Below are 18206 nucleotides of genomic sequence, written 5' to 3' on the forward strand. Positions count from 1 at the left end.
TTTTCTCAGGATCTCATGGAGATTGAGAGTTTCATCTACTGATCTCAGCTGTGTGTCTCTGAAGAGTGACAGATCCATGAATAAGCCTCCTTTACTTAGTAATGATCCAATGACCTCTGACCCCAGGTGAGATATAATCCAGTGTGAATGTCAGTTCATACTGCACCAGTAAACACTGACCAGTGTGAACAATCACCGGATTGCATTGCATTATATCTCAGATGTTCCACAACTTGACTGATGCTGATTCATGTTCAAACAGAGAAAACACACACTCAGCAACATCAGCAGACAGGACTAATACACTAATCCCACAAACCAGACAAAGAGTCTGTTTCCACTGTTAGGCCAGGTTCACACCGCAAGCTGTAGCAGAGTGAATGCAGCGCATTAGCAGCAGGTAGGCAGAGCGGGAGCAGCGCACGGCTATTTTGCTTTCACACTGGCAGCGGAGGCAGCGCGCAACTAAACAGAGGATTTTGGACAGAGTACTCTATAATGGGAGTACTCTATAAAGTTTGCTTTATTTCAATTTAAAATAATTTTAAATAAAAAGACTTGGCAAGAAGCTTTTTTAATTAATAATTTCATTGTAACTTTTGTTGCATCTTTGTTTTGCTGTCTTTGTTTTCCGTGCAGTACGTGTTGTTGATAGAAGAAAGGGCATCGCGCTATATTTGTTATTAAGGAGACTATGAAAAAGACGCAGACTTTGGGTTCATCCCATTAACTGACGTAGGAGAGAACGTCTTGGTTACGCATGTAACCCTCGTTCCCTGAAGGAGGGAACGGAGACGTTACGAATGGGGATCTCGCCCGAGAGATCTGGCCTCCGTAACAGACAAAGAGCTGGTCTGAGGTCCTAAGGCACCGAGTTCTGTCCACGTAGGTGCGGAGCGCACGTACTGGACAGAGCAGCGCCAGGGCTGGGTCTGGATCCTCCAGGGGCAGCGCTTGCAAGTTCACCACCTGATCCCTAAAAGGAGTGGTGGGAACTTTGGGCACGTACTGAGGCCAGGGTCTCAAGATAACGTGAGAGTTAGCCGACCCGAATTCCAGGCACGCTTCGTCAACTGAAAATGCCTGCAGGTCCCCGACCCTCTTCACCGAAGCCAAAGCCGTCAGGAGCACAGTTTTCAAAGATAAAAACTTTAGCTCTACTGAGAGCAAGGGTTCGAAGGGAGCTCTCTGCAGTGCTGATAGAACCACTGCGAGGTCCCAAGAGGGAACTTGCTGAGGGCGAGGCGGATTGAGCCTCCTTGCTCCTCTCAGGAACCTGATGATCAGATCGTGCCTTCCAAGAGACTTACCTTCAACAGGGTCATGGTAAGCCGAAATGGCAGCCACATTGACCTTGAGGGTGGAAGGAGACAGCCTTCGTTCCAACCGAGACTGCTGTCATGAGAGCTCATCGGTTGCACGATTGAGCCTGCTCGGAGTGTGAATGGCACGAAGCGACCTCAGATGCTTGTGACTCCACAGGAGGAGATGGCGAGCGAGTTGCGACATGTGGCGGGAGCGTAGACCACCCTGACGGTTGATGTACGCTACGGTCGCAGTGTTGTCCGTACGGACCAGAACGTGCTTGTCCTTCAGCAGGGCCCTGAAGCGGTGCAGAGCAAGACGTACTGCTAGCAACTCGAGGCAATTGACATGCCACTGAAGTCGGGGTCCTGTCCAGGAGCCTGATGCAGCATGCCCATTGCACATGGTACCCCAGCCCTTGGCAGAGGCATCTGTTGACACAACAACATGTCTGGACACCGGTTCTAGGTGCACACCGGCCCGTAGAAACGAGGGGTCCAACCACAGGGTGAATTATCGGCGGCAGGCCGGAGTGATGGTCACTCGGAGCATGTCTTGTTGCCATGCCCATCTCGGGACTCGGTCGTGAAGCCAGTGCTAAAGCGGTCTCATATGGAGTAGCCATATGAGAGACCCAGTCGGACGAGCTGTCTGAGCACCAGATCCCTGTGCTCGCACAACCGCTCTCGAGAGTGAGCTAGGATCAGCCTGTCGTCGAGGTAGTTGAGGATATGGACACCTTGTTCCCTGAAAGGAGCCAGGGCTCCCTCCGCGGCCTTTGAAAAGACGCAAGGAGACAGGGCCAACCCGAATGGGAGAACCTTGTACTGATATGCCTGCCCCTCGAAAGCAAACCGGGCGACGAGCTAGCTGAGGTTGCGCCGGCGGCGGGGTGGAAGCAGCAGTGGGCCGCCAGAGCAGGATGTGTCTAATGGCCTCAGACTGCTTCTGGGCGGCAGAGAACTGCTGGGCAAAGCTCTCTACCGCGTCGCCGAAGAGGCCATCCTGGGAGACCAGGGAGTTGAGGAGCTGAGCCCGATCAGACTCCCTCATGTCTGCCAGGTTCAGCCATAGGTGGCGCTCCTGGACCACCAAAGTGGACATCACCTGACCCAAGGAGCGTGCAGTGACCTTCGTCACCCGGAGAGCGAGGTCGGTAGCAGTGCGTGCCTCCTGCAAAACTCCTGGGCAGCTGCAGCTTGGCCTGATAGACCTGCAGTGAGGCCATGGCATGCAGGGCAGAAGCGGCCTGGCCCGCAGCCCTGTAAGCCTCGGCCACAAGCGTGGATGAGAACTTACAGGCTTTGGAGGGCATCTTGGGACCACCACGCCAAGCGGAGGCGCTCTGTGGACACAGTTGCATCGCAACAGAACGCTCCACCGGGGGAATCCCAGCATACCTCTTGGCTGCCCCGCCATCGAGGGCAGTGAAGGCGGAGGAAGAACCAGAACCGTTTCGGGCAGTTAAAGGTGCCTTCCATGAACTAGTTACTTCCTGGTGCACTTCTGGGAAGAAAGGAACCAGAGGGGGGTGCTGGCGATCCGCATGAGCAGCCTCCAGGAACCAATCATCCAGCCTCGAGCGCTCGGGACAGGGTGAAGGATTCCACTCAAGCCCGATGCTCTCCGCTGCCCGGGAAAGCACGGCCGTCAGCACGGGATCGGACTCGGACAACGCTGGCACTCCCGAGGGAGGCAACGCAGCCAAACCCTCATCTCCCGAGGACTCAAGCCCGCCTTGTGATGCGGCGATCGACATACGGTCCTCTTCGCAAGCCCTGAATGAGATGTCAGGAGCCTGAGAGGGTCCAGCAATCTCATCCGGGAACTCGACCGGTTGCGGGGTATGTGAGTGGGGTGTGGCCCGAGGAGGTTTGCTCGTCGGGGAAGCCCACACGGTAACCCTCAGATCACCCTGGCCACCAGCCGAAGTAGCCCTCTTACGAGAAGAAGAGCTAGAACGGGGTGTGGCAGAGGGGACTCTATACCTTTTAAGGTAAACGAGTCTCGATCTCAACGCCGAGATGGTCATGTCCCCGCAATGAGAACATGAGCCATCCACGAACACAGTCTCAGCGTGCTGGAAGCCCAGACACGTGACACAACAATCGTGACCCTCACGAGGAGCGATATATTGACCGCACCCAGAAACACACGGGCGAAAATCGGCCCGTATCTCTTTTGTGAGAGAAATTTGTCTCTTTTAGAGGTGTTGAAGCGCTCAGGGGAACGCGAGAGCTGTCGCAGGAAACCCAGACGAACCGCTGAATCGCGCCGTCACACCAACACCAGCTCTTGCTTGTAAACACTCCGGTGATTGCAGCAAGCGATGTGCTCGGCTCCGAAGCGAAAGCTTGAATGCGAGTTGCTCCGTATATATCCGCTCTGCGGGGCGGAGCTCGCGATGCAAATTCCGCAGACCAAGGTACTTTATGTACCATTCGCTCGTTTTGTACCACTCGAAGGTGATTGGGCTCTCAGGCGAGATCCCCATTCGTAACGTTGAACGTGACCGACTGAAAGGGAACATGGTGCATATTACCATCTTGTCACTGGGTTTGTTTGCAAGCAAGTTTACCAAAGGACACCCTGAAAACCAATTTAATACACGGTTTTAAATTCTGTGTATTGTAAATGGTTCACAGCCTTGACTTCCTGCTCATCTTGAAATCAGCATTTACTTGTTTATTATATATGCATGTATTACCTGCTTTTGTTATTTGTGTTTCTGTGTAATTTAGAAATTGTAAATAAATGGTTCCAGTTGAATCAATTTTGAATCAAATATTGAGTTGTTTGCTCGTGTGCCAGCAAAAGCGTCAAAAGCACTATAAAATTTCTTACCATCTGCAATAGCTGCTGCAACTTCATCCAATGCTTTTTCCTTCTCCTGCAAGTCTTTGTAAAGTACATTGTGTGGATCATAAAGAACTTGCTGTTGTAACTCAGTTATAACAGCTAGACAAACTAAGAATAAAGATGATCAGGTAGTGTTGGTCATGCTATAACATGATTGTTATATTATAATATGTTATATTATTATGTCTATTATGTTCTTCCTGAATATCTGAACTCATTCAGAGTCTGATCTCTGTGACAAAATAACATTGGGGAAGTCATGGCCTAGTGGTTAAAGAATCAGACTCACAATTGAAGGGTTGTGAGTTCGAGTCCCGGGCCGGCAGGAATTGTGGGTGGGGGGAGTGCATGTACAGTGCTCTCTCCACCTTCAATACCACGACTTAGGTGCCCTTGAGCAAGGCATTGAACCCCAACTGCTCCCCGGGCGCCGCAGCATAAATGGCTGCCCACTGCTCCGGGTGTGTGTCCACAGTGTGTGTGTGTGTGTGTGTGTTCACTGCTCTGTGTGTGTGCACTTCGAATGGGTTAAATGCAGAGCACAAATTCTGAGTATGGGTCACCATACTTGGCTGAATGTCACCTTGATATTTAATATAACCGACTGGATGAGGCCAGCCTAAAAAGACGCTCAGGACAGTTGGCGGGCCACTGCTGCGCATCGTCACGAAAGCTTATCTTTTTCACGTGTTTTTAAACATTAAAGCATCCAAACACAAGACGCGGAAAAGCTGAACAGAGTAGCTGGTTGCTCGCGCGCTGTGTCACGAGAGAGAGAGCTGCGTATCACGGACAGCGAGACTGAACCGAGCTCTCTTCTGCGAAGTTCTCCTCGAAGTCCCTCCTGCACCTGAATGAACAAATACAAATCACAGTTTGAGCAAACAAAAATATGTGAAAGAGCCCAATTCAGTACTCGCGGTGTTCTGGTGTTTGGGGCTCACGCAGATAAAGGCGTCTCAAAACACTTGAACATCGAATTTGCTTATTTTTGCTCTTGTGCCGACAAATAACATAACATTTGGGCACCCCTTGCAGAATTTGTGAAAATGGGAATAATTTTCAAAAAATAAGACGGATCATACTAAATATATGTTATTTTTTATGTAGTACTGTCCCGAGTAAGATATTGTACATAAAAGATGTTAACATTTAGTCCACAAGACAAAAAATTGCTGAAATTATTAAAATAACCCCCTCAAAAGTTTGGGAACCCTTCATTCTTAATACTATGTGCTGTTACCTGGATGATCCTTGACTGTCTTTCTGTTTTGTGATGGTTGTGCATGAGTCCCTTGTTTGTTCTGAACCGTTAAACTGAGAACTGTTCTTCAGAAAAATCTTTAAGGTCCTGAAGATTCTTTAGTTTTCCAGCATCTTTGCATATTTGAACCCTTTCCAGCAGTGACTTTATGATTTTGAGATACATCTTTTCACATTGAGGACAATGGAGGAACTCAGAAACCACTATTAAAAAAGATTCAAACATTCACTGATGCTCCAGAAGGAAACAAGATGCATTAAGAGCTGGGGGTGAAAACTTTTGGAATTTTAAGATCAAGGTAAATTGTACTTAATTTGTGTACTGGGAAACATAAAAGTATCTTCTGTTGCTTACGAAGGGCATAACTAAATGGAAAAAAATCATATTTCAACAAAATAAGACAAATTTGGAAATCTTCATAGTGTTCAAAAGTTTTCAAGAAACGGGCAAGAAGTATCATCAAAGACCCCTCTTACCCCGGACACAACCTATTTGCACTTCTCCCTTCAGGCAGACGCTACAGATCTCTGTGCACTAGAACATCTAAGAATAAAAAAAGTTTTTCCCCCATACCTTCAACAGCTTACACAAGAACACCTGTGTTCTCTAAATCATTTCTGTAATTCATCCTCCATCTCTAATTATTGCCTCTTTCTCAAGTATTATGTGAATACATATGCATATCTCTTTATTTATACAGCTGTATATAGAGCAGATCTTTGCATAAATCTTATGTCCCATATTCTGAGACATTATTAAGTCTTACTATTAAAATGTTTTCTGTTCTCATGTCAGATACGTATGTATGTACCAAGAGCACCTTGTATGTACCAATACATTCCTTCTGTGTCTGCGTAATAAAGGCGAATTAAGCTAATTCGGATTTCTAAATTGTACACAGAATTTTCCCCTTATATTAGCGCTTTTATGGAATTGCGCTCTAAGGTTAATTTGCCCTGTTTAGTAAATATGGCCCCCTAATTTCTAATTAAAAATTCTCATGAAATTATTATTTGATATATTTTAACAAATTTTATATTTCAGTCAGAGTTATTGCACTCGTGTTCTGCTGCACCTCACATATTTGACATGTATGCATTCCTTCACTGACATCTGTGGAGTATAATGGAGATTTATTCTCAGGTTATTCAGAATGGAAATACTTTCTAATATTTAGAGAAGAATTTAACCATATGCAAGTTGTGCATCAAGGAGAAGACGTTTCAAAAGCATTAAACAGCGGTCGCATCTGTCGAAGCACTACAGGACAAACCACAGTAAATATTGTTCTCTCGTCTGAAGAGCTGAATATAAAGCACTCTGATGTTTCAGACGACTTGCTTCTGCATTTTTCCCATAGCAGCTGTTTTCCATATGTGTTTGTCCATAGAAATGTGTAATTCAGTGCTATAAAGTGATGTGACTGATTAATGTTTCTGTGCACAGCGTTCAGACACCACTAATCTACAATCATACATTTTAATTATTGTTCTTATCAATTATTGTTACAGTTCTGCTTATAATAAATGTAGCAGCAGACAGAACTAAACAAATAATTATTTGTATGTGTTTTTCAGGATCCTCAGGAGGATCAAGAGGAAGAGATCTTTATCTCCTGATCACAGCTGTGTCTCTATGAAAAGTGACAGATTCATGCTTGATCCTCCTAATTTCAGTAAAGATCTGGTGACCTCTGACCCCAGGTGAGAATATGTGTGTAGTGATGATTGAACTGCTTTATGGGAATCTAATACACACTCAGTGCACTAGGGGTGATCCCGAATAGTCAACGAATCAATGCTTTGATTTGAGGAGCCTGATTCGACTACCAATCTAAAAGTGAAATAATCGCAGGGTGTTATTGATTATGCCATTTTGACTATATGAAGGAGCTCAAATGTCTGATTACACACAGAACTACCGGGTTTCTCCCAATAAGTTAATATACAGTCTATTATGGTAAAGCTGTAAGAATCTGAAAAGAAAGAAGCTTCAAATTAATATTTTAAAGTGCATGAATAAATCCAACCACCCCTATAGATTTATAATTCACTTTCCAAACTTTTCAGCCGGTGTATATATATTGTGGATATATTATTTACCTGATATAAGATGTATTTGGTTTTAAAGTCAAGCGCTTCAATGTAGTACTATGGTGATATCTATTCAGCACAGCGCAAGTAGGTCAGACTACAATGCAGAATATTAATAACTATGACTGGGATTGTTATATAGATAGGCCTACTATTATAATGAGAAGACCATTATACTAAAACGCTATGCATTTTTAGAGTTTAGCTGCCGTGTTTCTGCACATTGTTTCATGAGGAAGCGCGTCCACAAAAGGAGTTTGCATTCAGAGCCCTGCAGATATGTTTACATCTTCAGTGTGCGCAGCTCAAAACAGAAATGCGGAACACTACCTGCTAACGTTTTAGACTAAATTTATAATGAGAGCTATTGTATATCATTACACTATTGTAAAAAAAAAAAAAAAAAAAAAAAAAGTAAATTATGGTTTTGCTGACGTTAAGTGTTAGCTATCTGTTAATCAAAACATAAAACATTATTTACCCGATGTATATATGCAAGGTGTTCATTACACATTTTCGCCTTGTGTTAACATCAGTAATTATGTTAGTCGAATGTCTGTCTTTAATCTTGTTAATGTATTTTGCCCCGCCCCCAAACATATGATTCGACTATCAGTCGAATATGGACAAGATTAGAAAATTCCGATTCGACTATGAAAATGCGCACTGTTCACCATTATGGTTTTTAATTGCTTGAACTATAATTGGAAACATTTCGAGTTTCGAGAACAGTCAACTCTTTGTGAATCTCCTCCACATTTTTGAATGGGTTTTGTTTCACAATCCTCTCCAGGGTGTTGTTATCCCTATTGCTTGTAAACTTTTTTTCTACCACATCTTTTCCTTCCCTTTGCCTCTCTATTAATGTGCTTGGAAAGAGAACTCTGTGAACAGCCAGCCTCTTCTGCAATGACCTTTTGTGTCTTGCCCTCCTTATGCAAGGTGTCAATTGAGAGACCATTTAGAGGCTTTGCAGGCATTTTGAGTTAATTAACTGATTAGAGTGTGGCACCAGGTGTCTTTTAATATTGAACCTTTTCACAATATTAAAATTTTCTGAGATACTGAATTTGGGATTTTCAGTAGTTGCCAGTTATAAACATAAAAATTAAAAGTAATAAACATTTGATATATATATAAAGCATTACAATGAGAACACTATTATACAAAAAACGTTGAATTATTTCGGTTTGGTTTCCCTGCGTTGTTGTGGGATGAGCCAAGAGCACATCCACAACAGAACTTAGGCATTCTGATTAGCACGTAACTTAGTTCGTGTACACGTGTGCAATTATTATTATTTTTTTTACACATATAAGTGGTAATATTATATCTATGTTGTATAAATATCTGACTATATGATGCATTTGCCTGTGTTAAATAAACTGGCAGCACTTTAGTTTAGGCCATCCTTAAAAATATTTTGGTTTGCAGTAACAGTAAAAATAAAATGTTTTTTTTTTTTTCAAGTTTCAATGTAAAAAATGCACAGGTCATAGTGTGACATCCGTGTATTCATAGATGACGTCACAGGGTTTTTTTTAAAGAAAGAACGTAGCCTTCATTTGTATGTAGCCCTAGACAATTTATATATTTACAATACTTACTAAAATATAATTAATATTTTATTGCTTTTTTATTAGTTGTTTGAAGAGTAAAAAAAATAAATCAATTGGTCGGTCTTAACGCAAATGTACAACCGGCAAGTCGGTCGGACTAAAAGCAAAAAAAAACAAACAATTTGAGTCGGTCCTAAATTGACAGGGTCGGTCGGGTTACGGCAAACAAGAATATTTTTAATATTCTTGGCCTTACCGGTGTTCATTCAGCTCTTCAGCTTCAGCACATGCAGATTGAACATCTTCAGCAAAACATTAATAACTATAATTGGGAATGTCATAAACATAATAACCATTATTTTATTTGTAAGGCTGCTTTATGTTTATGTTGAAGTGTTTAATGTCTTTTTTGGTAATCAATTATGTAAAAATGTGGATTTAGATTGATCGGCCAACATATCGGTTATGGCTTCCAGATTTAAAGAATTATCGGTTATCATTATCGGCCTAAATTTTCATATTGGTGCATCCCTAGTTATCATAAATACCAATATTAACCAGGAAAAAAAACATAGAAATGTATCCATGATGTGGGACTTAAAATGATAAACAAACCAAAATACAGCCGTCTTGTATTTTGAAATGCCTTCTTTTCTATTGCTGGCTGCTCATTCAAAAAGATGAGAGAGGTAAAATATGCATTTTACAACCATCTTAACATGTTACAATATCCACACCAGAAAGTAAAGACTCATAGTTCATCTGCAGGCAATCACAAACTATCATCTTGCATTAATTGTGCTCTATTCACTGATTGTGAACTGCTTGTCTATCTCTAATCTCTATCGATTTAGAAGTTAATTTATACATCCTTTATTTTTATATTAAATGTAATCTGTTCTTCTGATATTTCAGCAGAGCAGATCGAGACAGAAGCATCTCTCAAGAAGCCACATCTGTCTTCTGTCTGAATAAAAATGTGAATGATGAACTACAGAGAGTAAAAGTAAAAGACCAGCTCAAAACCAGCATGAAGAACAAGTATGAGAGATTATTTGAGAGACTGAAACTCCAGAAGAATGAAAGCCTCCTGAACAGCATCTACACACAGCTCTACATCATAGAGGGCGAGAGAGAAGGCGTGAATGAAGAACATGAGGTTTTACAGATGGAGAAAACAGCCAGAACACAACACTCACAAGACACTCCAATCTACTGCAATGACATCTTTAAAGCCTCCGCTGAAGCAGGATCTGAGGAGAAGAAGAAGATCAAGACTGTTCTTACCAAAGGCATCGCTGGAATCGGAAAAACCGTCTCTGTGCAGAAGTTCATTCTGGACTGGGCCGAGGGAAAAGCCAATCAGGATGTAGATTTCATATTTGTGCTTCCATTTCGAGAGCTAAACTTGATCAGAGATCATCAGTACAGTCTTCACAGACTTCTGCTGGACTTTCATCCTGAACTTCAAGATCTGGACTCACAGATTTATGAGGAGTGTAAAGTTGTGTTCATCTTTGATGGTCTGGATGAAAGCAGAATCACACTGATGTTTTCAGATGATCAGAAAGTTTGTGATGTGACCGAGACTTCATCAGTGGGTGTGTTGATGTCAAAGCTCATGAAAGGAGAGCTGCTTCCCTCTGCTCTCATCTGGATCACCTCCAGACCAGCAGCAGCCAATCAGATCCCCTCCAAATACATCCACCGTCTGACAGAAATTCAGGGATTCACTGAGCCTCAGAAGGAGGAATATTTCAGGAAGAGAATCAGTGATGAGCATCAAGCCAGCAGAATCATCTCACACATCAGAAGAGCAAGAAGCCTCAACAGCATGTGTCACATCCCCGTCTTCTGCTGGATCTCATCCACTGTGCTTCAGAAGCTCCTGGAAGAAGATCTGAGAGCAGAAATCCCTCAAACTCTGACTGAAATGTACATCCACTTCCTGCTGATTCAGATCAACACGAGGAAGCAGAAGTATGAAGAGAGAGATCCAGAGAGACTCCTGCAGTCCAACAGAGAAGTGATTGTGAAACTTGCTGAAGTGGCTTTCAAACAGCTGATGGAGGGCAATGTGATGTTCTATGAGGAGGACCTGATTGAGAGCGGTATAGACATCACTGACGCCTCAGTGTATTCTGGGATTTGCACTGAGATCTTTAAAGAGGAATCTGTGATTCATCAAAAGAAAGTCTACAGCTTCATCCATCTGAGCGTTCATGAGTTTCTCGCTGCTTTCTATCTGTTTTTCTGCTTTTTAACAAAGAACAAGAAGCCACTGGAGATTTTTCTGCATGAATTCAGATTTAAAGTCTCTCTGTATAATCTACTAGGATCAGCAGTATATAAAGCACTCCAGAGTAAGAATGGGCAGCTGGACCTGTTCCTGCGGTTCCTGCTGGGTGTCTCACTGGAGTCCAATCAGAGACTCTTACAGGATCTACTGACACACACAGAGAACAGCTCAGAGAGCATCAGAGAAACCACACGGTACATTAAACAGAAGATCAAAGATCCTAATGATTATAATCGTCTCTCAGCTGGTCAATCCATCAGTCTGTTCCTCTGTCTGCTGGAAGTGAAAGATCAGACTCTGTCCAGAGAAATTCAGGAGTTTGTGAAATCAGACAAACACTCAGAGAAACTCTCTGCAGCTCACTGCTCAACGATCTCCTACATGCTTCAGATGTCAGAGGAGCCGCTGGATGAGCTGAACACCATGAAATATAACACATCAGACGAGGGGAGAAGAAGACTGATACCAGCTGTGATCAACTGCAGAAAAGCTCTGTGAGTGTTTAATCATTAACTAAAGTAAATATTTAAATAAAGTGCACTCTACGTAACTTAAAATTGTAATAGTTCCTTAATTGAGTGTGTTACAAACATAATTTTGGTGTATTTGGAAAGAAGACCCTGTGGGCTTTACTTTTTATCAACCAGATTTGATAATCCTCAAAAATATTAAAAGTTAAAGACACTGAAGTGCCTTGAATTATTATTATTATTATTATTATTTTATATATAAAAAGACATGAAATCAGTACTTGAGTAAACTAGAAAAGTAATGGGTTGAAAGTCAAATGTCTCATACATTTTTATATTTCAAATCTGAAGAAGATGCCATGAAAAATATGATTCCTGCAACCATTTTTGTGAAAGTATGTATAGCATTAATATTCTCTGTGTCTCAATTGGACTCAAATTAATAAGCAGTATAGAGGACATCATGGTTTACAGTACAGGAGCACATTATGAGCTTGAGGGCCGGGATGTTCAGATGCGCTGTAGAGACAGTTTAGCGAATCTCAACACATTGAGCCAGCTGACCAATCCCAACCCATCGCATATTTCTGAGGGAGGGGCTTCATAAAAACAGGAAATAATCAAGGCATTTGTTAGAGAAGGGATAGTTTCGGTGTGGAATGAAGGTAAATTATGTGAAAAATAATGTGTTTTGAAAAAAAAAAGAGAAACATGGACACGTGTTAGACTGCACCCCATAAACAATCAAGCCTAGAAAAAAAAAAAAAAAAAAAAAAACAGTCAACCACCCCTTTAAATCATCAGCAGCTGCAGCAAAGGGATGGTCGACAACATTGATCAGTAAAGCTGCAATTGAGACATTTTAACTTGTAAATAAATACAACTAAAAAAGGTGGATTCATGTGAATGGGAATATTCTATATTCTGATCTATATTCTATATAATATTCTGATATTTCAGGAAAAGTTCATCACTTCATAAAATTGAGTTTAAACCACTGGAATCAGAGAATTAAATTCAACAATTTAATCCAGCAAAAAAAGAATAATATAAATAATAATAATAATATTAAAAATATATTGTAAAATGGTACCGCTGTCTGGAGAAGCTTTCAATTTTTTTGTTTTTATACCCACAGAAAATTTGCTACATTTTGCAAACGTTTTAATATTCATTGGCTAAAGAAACAGTAGCTCAACTGATCTCAGATGTGATAAATCTGAATGATACAATTATAAGATTATCTCAAACACTGGAACTCATCTTTTTGTGATTCAGTGTTCAGATCATGCCATTCGCTGTTCCCTGAGGACAGAAAACAGGCAACCCTATGTACATGTCTTTATTGTTTTGATATTTCTTAAATTGTATTTTATCTCTTCTAGATTTTCTGGCTGTGATCTCTCAGATCAGGATTGTGAAACTGTATCAACAGCTCTACAATCCTCAAACTGTGTCCTGAGAGAGCTGGATCTGAGTAACAATCACCTGCAGGATGCTGGTGTAAAGTTTATTTCTGATGGACTGAAGAGTCCAAACTGTCAGCTGCAGATACTGAGGTATTAAAAAAAAAAAAAAACTTGATGATTTACTGTCAGCTGGTCAAAATGTGTGTCTACGGATGATCTGACGTTGTGTGTCTATGGAAGATATGACGGTGTGTGTCTGTAGATGATCTGACTGTTGGAGTGTGTTCTTGTCTCTTTCAGTCTTGCTGGCTGTAATCTCACTGCTCAGTGTTGTGAGAGATTGTCTTCAGCTCTACAATCATCATACTCTGTCCTGAGAGAGCTGGATCTGAGTAACAATGACCTGCAGGACTCTGGAGTAAAGTTTATTTCTGATGGACTGAAGAGTCCAAACTGTCAGCTGCAGATACTGAGGTATTTAAGAACATATAAGTGATCAGTTACAGTCAGCTGGTCAAAATCTGACTGTGTGTGTCTGTTGATCGTCTGTCTGTCTGTCTGTAGTAAGGATGTGCAACTGCGATCAAGTTCTGATTGTTTAGCTTACAACAGCATACAGTCCGAAGTTTAGATGTGAGAGAAGCATGACTTCAAAGTCACTTATGTCTGGGTTAGCTACATACATATCTGATTAATATAACATAGGATGCTTTGGCATATCAACCTTTTAACCTGCATCCCCCATTTTGGGTGTCACAGCTGAAAATGACCTACATAATGTAAAATGGTTACAGTTCCTGACAACAGTGTGCTACACAGACAATTTTGGTGTCTTTGGAAAGAAGACCATTTGGGCTTTACTATCCATCATCCAGAGTTGATAATGCTCAAAAAGCATTATCAAAAACTATATATTTTTTTATCATATACGAATACATGAAATATATCCTGGAGCAAATCAGAACACGAATGCTTTGAAATTCACATGTATATACCACTGCATAGTTTTTCAATTATAAAATAATAGCCAGAATCTTAGACATTGTATAAGCAATTTATCTGAGCACTAGATAAATACAATAAGAATCATTTTTGAGTAATAAAAAAAAAACAAGAATTAGCTTTGTATGTCAGGTACATACTGTGTCACGGCCAGCTTGTTCTCGACCGTAACATAAAATAGGATCACACTTGCACAGATGGTTTGACTTGCAAGTTCATTTATTACAATGAAAAATAATCCATTACAAAATAATATAGCATAATGTCTAGGGGGTTTAAATAAAGAAATCATAATCCAAAAGGTAAGGAATGTTGACAAAGATAAACAAAAGCAACGGTTGGAGCACAAATGACTTCTCTGGAGACTGCCATTCCCCAGAGGAAAGTCATGTGAGATGAATTAGTCCCGCATTTATTCTCTCCACAATCAGTGAAAATCAGTCAGCAGGGGTGTACAGTCAACCACACCCTCCCAGGTCATTCCGCCCCCAGCAGGGAAGAAAAGGGAGCACAGGGTCGTAACAACTGTGATTAGCAGACATACAGAATTCACACTGATAGATGCTCATACAGTCAGTAATCACACGCTAATGTGCGGTCATACAAAAAAAATGGACTATTCACACATATGGCTCCACCTGACCAAGTGTCGAGGTGTCCTTGAGCAAGACACCTAACCCCAGCTGCTCCTGACGAGCTGGATGGCGCCTTGTATGGCAGACACCGCAGTCGATGTGTGAATGAGTGTGTGAATGGGTGAATGTGAGGCAAAATTGTAATGCGCTTTGGATGGCCATGTGGTCTGTTGAAAGCACTATATAAATGCAGTTCATTTACATAATAGACAAATTCACACTGATAACTGTCATGCAGTCAGTAATCACACGCTGATTAACATACAGTTGGTAGTCATACAGATACAGCCACATTCCCCACACATTAATGAAAAATGTTGAATATAAAAAAAAAGAGGAATTATTTGTGCAAAAGCCAATCGCTAACTTGAACAACCATCAGATGACAGATGAGTCACAGTGCCTGTCACAAGCCATCACAAGAGAGCGCCAGAGATCAAATAAACAATATTCCTTGTATCTTTGACTTATTTTTGTGGATGGTTTCATTCTGTTTGTAACACTGTACTACTTTGATAGTTTTTTGAGTGCAGGTTGTTCCATAATGGATATAAACAATAACTCTTCCCGAAGAAATGAGACATAAACAAAGGAATAACCATCCATATTTCAACGTTATTGTTTCATTGCACTAAAAGTGCTCTATGAGATGTTATTCAGTGGACCCTCACCTTTCTAACTAAAGTGGGATTTAACACAAGCCAGAGAAACTGAAGACAGATGCACAAAGAAAAATACTGTAGCAGGCAGATCACTCACTGTTCATGATGTACAAACTATTGGAAGGATATCCTCAAAATTGATTTGGGGGTTTATATGAATGTGTTTCTGAAGGGAACTGACTGTCTTCTGAAACGTTTGCGTGGTATGTTACTTTCATCTGGTCTCTGTATAGTTCATATTAAAGCAGTGTTACGGCTCAAGGCTTTGTTTACAGCGGTAACCAAGTAAACGCTTTATCTGGTCTGTGTCTGGTGTTCCAGAGGCACCTCCTGCTGTCAGAGATTGAATCTGCATCTCATTCATATCCTCTGCTGTTCGTTTCGTTCAGGCATGTAGTATAATTTCACTATAATGTAGGATTATAATGTAAAAGGAGCTCATTCAAATACTGAGGTGATAAACCATTCAGGGCTTTATAAGTAATAAGCAATATTTTAAAATCTATACGATGTTTGATAGGGAGCCAGTCAGTGCAGTGTTGACAGGACCGGGCTAATATGGTCATACTTCCTGGTTCTAGTGAGAACTCTTGCTGCATTGCTGCTCTAGTTTGTTTTCTAAGCGTGCAGAACAACCACACAATAAAGCATTACAATAATCTAAACATGAGGTCATAAATGCATGGATTAACATTTCTGCATTTGACATTGAGACCATAGGCCTTAATTTAGATATATTTTTGAGATGGAAAAATGCAGGTTTATAAATGCTAGAAACGTGGCTTTCTAAGGAAAGATTGTGATCAAATAGCACACCTAGGTTCCTAATTGATGATGAAGAATTGACAGAGCACCCATCATGTCTTAGACAGTGTTCTAGGTTATTACATGCAGAGTTTTTAGGTCCTATAATTAACACCTCTGTTTTTTCAGAATTTAGCAGTAAGAAATTACTCATCATCCAGTTTTTTATATCGACTATACATTCCATTATTTTTTCAAATGTGTGTGCTTCACCAGGCCGCGAAGAAATATAGAGCTGAGTATCATCAGAATAACAGTGAAAGCTAACACCATGTTTGATGATGATATCTCCCAAGGGTAATATATAGAGCGTGTAGAGTAGTGGCCCTAGAACTGAGCCTTGAGGTACTCCATACTGCACTTGTGATCGATCTGATACCTCTTCATTCAATGCTACGAATTGATGGCGGTCATATAAGTACGATTTAAACCATGCTAATGCACTTCCATTAATGCCAACAAAGTGTTCAAGTCTATGCAAAAGAATGTTGTGGTCAATTGTGTCAAACGCAGCACTAAGATCCAATAGAACTAATAGACAGATACAACGATGATCAGATGATAAGAGCAGGTTATTTGTAACTCTAAAGAGAGCAGTCTCAGTACTATGATACGGTCTAAATCCTGACTGGAAATCCTCACATATATCATTCTTCTCTAAGAAGGAATATAATTCTGAGGATACCACCTTTTCTAGTATCTTGGACAGAAAAGGGAGATTCAAGATTGGTCTATAATTAACTAGTTATTTGGGGTCAAGTTGTGGTTTTTTGATGAGAGGCTTAATTACAGCCACTTTGAAGGTTTTGGGGACATATGCTAATGACAATGAAGAATTAATAATAGTCAGAAGAGGATCTATGACTTCTGGAAGCACCTCTTTTAGGAGCTTAGATGGTATAGGGTCTAACATACATGTTGTTGGTTTAGATGATTTAACAAGTTTAAACAATTCTTCCTCTCCTATAGTAGAGAATGAGTGGAACTGTTCCTCAGGGGGTCTATAGTGCACTGTCTGATGCGATACTGTAGCTGACGGCTGAATGATTACAATTTAATCTCTAATAGGATCAATTTTAGAAGTAAAGTAGTTCATAAAGTCATTACTGCTGTGATGTTGGGAAATGTCAACTCTTGTTGAGGCTTTATTTTTCATTAATTTAGCCACTGTATTGAATAAATACCTGGGGTTATGTTTGTTTTCTTCTAAAAGAGAAGAAAAGTAATCTGATCTAGCAGTTTTTAATGCTTTTCTGTAGGATAGGTTACTTTCTCGCCAAGCAATACGAAATACCTCTAGTTTTGTTTTCTTCCAACTGCGCTCCATTTTGCCTGTGTGTGGATGATCTGTCTGCGTGTCTGTGGATGATCTGACTGTGTGTCTGTGGATGATCTCACTGTGTGAGTCTGTGGATGTTTTGACTGTGTGTCTGTTGATGATCTGTCTGTTTGTGTCTGTAGGTTGTCTGGCTGTATGGTGACAGAAGAAGGCTGTGGTTATTTGTCTTTAGCTCTGAGTTCAAACCCTTCACACCTGAGAGAGCTGGATCTGAGCTACAATTACCCAGGACAATCAGGAGTCCAGCTACTCAACCACAAACTGGATGATCCTAACTATAAAATGCAGATACTCAAGTATGCCAAACACTAATACTGACACACTGAATATGTGTGTGAATGATGCAGATCTAAATTAATGTTTGTTTATGTGTTTATAGTGTGGCTCATGGAGGAGAGATAATGATGAAAGCAGGACTACGAAAGTGTAAGTCTTAAAACACACACACACAGATCTCATCTCATAATCAAGTCACCTTTATTTATGTAGCGCTTTTATCAATACAG

The 18206-nt window shown here is 41.0% G+C and overlaps 1 protein-coding gene across 3 annotated transcripts in view; it reads left to right on the forward strand.

The window, feature by feature from the left end:
* Positions 1–18206, forward strand: part of LOC113107871 (NACHT, LRR and PYD domains-containing protein 3-like) — a 50290-nt gene that overhangs the window by 28213 nt on the left and 3871 nt on the right. Inside the window, exons 4-9 of one of the 3 annotated variants that reach the window (XM_026270672.1) lie at positions 10–126; positions 7006–7131; positions 9996–11873; positions 13235–13408; positions 17823–17996; positions 18080–18126. In XM_026270672.1, coding sequence (XP_026126457.1) covers positions 10–126; positions 7006–7131; positions 9996–11873; positions 13235–13408; positions 17823–17996; positions 18080–18126 — 2516 coding nt within the window. Of the gene's footprint in view, positions 1–9; positions 127–7005; positions 7132–9995; positions 11874–13234; positions 13409–13558; positions 14963–17822; positions 17997–18079; positions 18127–18206 lie in introns of those variants that run through there. The other 2 variants (XM_026270673.1, XM_026270674.1) reach the window with 2 other exon arrangements.

Source organism: Carassius auratus, chromosome 8 (genome assembly GCF_003368295.1).
Source record: "Carassius auratus strain Wakin chromosome 8, ASM336829v1, whole genome shotgun sequence".
NCBI classification, from domain to species: Eukaryota; Metazoa; Chordata; class Actinopteri; order Cypriniformes; family Cyprinidae; genus Carassius; species Carassius auratus.